Below are 3,439 nucleotides of genomic sequence, written 5' to 3'. Positions count from 1 at the left end.
GCCTGGAGGCAGGCCCCACTGGAGCCCCTGCCCCAGTTAGGCTGTAACAGCAGGACAGGCCAGGTGCCCAAGGGTAAGAGGCAGGTGAGTGGCTGTGAGGGGCTGGCAGAGCCATGCCCTGCACCTGCTCCCGACCCCTGTCTGCCCTCTGGACCCAGAGGAAACCCAGAAGAGAAAGAGACCCCTTCCTTTTTTTCTTGCAGGACCTGCAGCAGTCACAGCTTGCATATATGGCCACAATGCCATATGATGTGCGCGAGGCTCATGAACGGTTCCCACCCATTGACCAGCCCTGTAAGCTGAAGACCAACACCCTGACTGAAACCAAGGACTATTGTGTCAGCAAACTAGTGTAAGGCAGCAAGTGCTTGGATGTGCTGTCAGGGGTCCTGTGGTCTGTGGCTGCCCTGCGGAAGGGCTGTGGTGCCGCTTACATTGACCCCCTGGAGGGGGACTAAGCAACCCAGAAATGCCTGTCTGGGACGGCCCTGGAGTTGGGTGGGGAAGCAGCTCCCATGACCCAGTTTGTGCCAAGGGAATGGCTCTTCTGCAGAGCCAGCAGGGAAGCACCGCATGCCCCTACCCCATAACCCCTCACCCAGTGGGAGATACTAGCAAGGCGGGAGCAGCACAAACCCTTGGACATAACCCGTGGGCCCTCCTCATTCATCTAACACCAGAGGCATCTCCCTGTTGATCCCACCACGCGTAGGGTCCTCCCTTCCTGCCACAAGCTGTTGGCCCTGTTCCTTTTCCCTGGGAACAGCTGCCCTGTCTCCCTCCTGCCTGGTTACTTTGTGTGGGGGTGACATGAGGCATGGGCCCATTCCTATGAGGGGTTGTGGCCCCCAAGTGCTGCATCACCCCAGACCCACCCCAGACTCTTGGAGCCAATCTCCAGAGGTGCTGAGCAGCCCTGGGTCCAAGTGAAGTTGCTGTGGATCAGAGGTGCTTGGCCCTCCTGCAGATTGGGCCCCGCATTTCTCTGGCTGGGCTCCCAGATCTTGCGAATGCCACCACAGCCCCTATCACTGCCACGCTGCTCTGACCCCTTCTGTTCCCCTGGCACCTGGTTCAGGGAAGAGAAACTCTATGCCCCTGATGCCAACTCTCTCGGTGCCCCTCTTGCCCGTCCCCAGACCTCCTGTGGACAGATTCCCACAGCGTGCACTGAAACTCAGCAGAGCTGATTATCAATGTTTTAAAGATCTGGCCCTAAGTAGGGAGGAGCGCCAGACCAATGCAGCAGCATTCAAAGCTGAGAGGAAAGCCAAGACGGTAGGTGCCTCCTTTTGCTTCCCCTGTGCTAGCCAGTTTTGAGGCAGGGTCCCTGGTGCTGTGGGACAGGGTGGCCTTCTGCCAGGACTGACTGTGTGGGCAGGGGAACCCCTGTCCATGCCCGGTGTGGGCTCCCTGTGGTAAGCATGCTGCAGGGCCACATGTATCGCAGGCTGCTGTCCCGAGCATGGCCCATGCAGACAGTGCCTACCAGAGGAGCATTATTCAGGCATCTGGCTCGGGGCAGGGCTGCCTCCTGCAGTTGCCCCAGGCAGGCCCACCCCAGAATCCAGGCAGGCCCTGGCCAGTGTAACAGGGTATTATGGGCCCAGGGCACGGGCTGGTGACAGCTCCATCAAGCGTGGGCACTGACACTGGCCCAGCCTGGCTCCGCGCCTGCCAGGGGCTGCTAGCAGCCTGCTTCTCCCCTCCAGGCCGCTGTGGCCCTGCGCAGACAGGCCTCGGAGAAGCTGATTCCACAACACAGCAAGCAAAGTGACCAGGATGAGGCATAGGAACAAACCAGCCCCCATGTGCAGCAGGGCAACAGCATGCACCTGGAGGAGGAAGAGGACGAGATTAAGGTTAAGGAGAAGGTGGGCCATGGGCACAGGCTCTCCAGCTGCCCTCTCTCCTGCCCTTCTCCCCCTGCTGCCCCTTTGCCCCCAGTCTCCAAGTCTTCTTCTGCAAAAGGCAAGGCTGTGCTGCGCCTGCTTCCCTGAGACCTAGATTGAGAATGGCACGTGAAGCACTGCCATGGAAGGACTGTGGCATGGAGGGGAGCTGGGGGCTGACTCTCCTTAGCCCAGTGCTTTGGCTCTCTGCAAGGGTTCCTGTGGGGATGGGACAAGCATGACACCCTGCCAGAAACTGGGCTCTGGGACCTCCCAGCCCATTGCAGAGGGGTCACTCGCCAGCAGAGATGACCCGAGCACGGTGAGGGCCCCAGGACAAATCAGCCTATGCGGGGCCCCGCCCCTGGATGCGAGGAAGCTGGCAGCAGGGGGGTGCTGAGTGGCCAGATGTGAAGCCAGCAGCAGCACAGAATCGCAGTGCCGCTCCACCTGGCCCCACTGGACCCCTCAAAGTGCAGGGCCTGGGGCAGTCGCCCCGATTGCCTCCCCCCCCACCCCGGGGATGGCCCTGCTCGCCAGAGAGAGCTATAGTCACTCCTGTCCTATCTGGATCAGGACGGAAGACAGGGTAAGGGACTCCCCCAAGGGCACACACACAGTCGGTGGCAGCACCAGGAATAGGTCTGGGCCCTGCTCCCCACTAGAGCCTCCGTAGCCCTGTGTCTCTTCCTTGCTCTGTGCCCCACATTGGGGTCTCTCTCTCCTGCTTCTGTCACTGAGTGTGGCGCAGACCAGCCCGGTGCTCTGCCCTGCAGATGATTGTGGATGCCAGGTACCATGTTGTCCTGGACGCCCAGAAGTTAAAGAATAAGCAGATGGAGAAAGAGATCAAACAGGAGGAGAAGTGCCTGGACCAGAGTATGGAAGAGGAGTACCAGAAAGCTGTGAATGTGCGAGAAGAGCTAAAGCAGACAAGGGAGCAGGAGTTGATCTGGTGAGCGAGAAGTCCCTGCCCTGCCACAGCCAGGCATGGGCTGCCTCAAATGTGGGCACTTCCACATGCAGCACGTTGCATGCAGGCCGAGTCAGGGGCACCCCCAGGCTTAGCCTCCCCTGCTTGGTCGCTGGATGGCAGCCTTAGAGCAGGTCTCCCAGCCCAGCTGGCCTTGCAGGAGTCCTGTTGGTGAGGAGCCTGGGGCCAGTGGGGTGCACGTGCGACAATTCTTGTGTCTTACCCAGGGAGAGGCTCCAGATCAAGGAGCGGAAAAAGAGTAATAAGGAGAGGAAGAGACGGAAAAAAGAAAGGGAACGCCTGGCAGAGGATAGCTGCATTAACAAGAAAACGATGAAATCCAAGGAGCAGAAGCTGGAGCAGGGGGGGCTGGTTGACCAGCACATCCTTCACTGCCAGAAGCAGAAAATGGTATGGGTCCAGGGGCAGGGGAACTGGAAGGGCTGGGGCCTGCAGAGCCCGAGTGGTGGCTGGAACGACCCGCTTTAGTCTCAGCATCACTGGGCCTAGAGGAGAGCACTCAGACAGAGCCCCCCACACAGTGGGGGGCAGCAGGGATTGCCCCCTGCCCAGT

The 3,439-nt window shown here is 60.0% G+C and overlaps 1 protein-coding gene across 1 annotated transcript in view; it reads left to right on the top strand.

The window, feature by feature from the left end:
- The first annotated feature begins 230 nt into the window (after positions 1 to 230).
- Positions 231 to 3,439, top strand: part of LOC112550730 (cilia- and flagella-associated protein 45-like) — a 9,562-nt gene continuing 6,353 nt past the window's right edge. Inside the window, 5 exon segments of the mRNA XM_025207278.1 lie at positions 231 to 352; positions 1,140 to 1,278; positions 1,713 to 1,874; positions 2,669 to 2,847; positions 3,093 to 3,276. Coding sequence (XP_025063063.1) covers positions 231 to 352; positions 1,140 to 1,278; positions 1,713 to 1,874; positions 2,669 to 2,847; positions 3,093 to 3,276 — 786 coding nt within the window.

This window comes from Alligator sinensis, unplaced genomic scaffold, assembly GCF_000455745.1.
Source record: "Alligator sinensis unplaced genomic scaffold, ASM45574v1 scaffold919_1, whole genome shotgun sequence".
Lineage (NCBI taxonomy): Eukaryota > Metazoa > Chordata > Crocodylia > Alligatoridae > Alligator > Alligator sinensis.
Note: the sequence above shows the minus strand (reverse complement) of the source record. Positions and strands in the feature narration are given on the sequence as shown.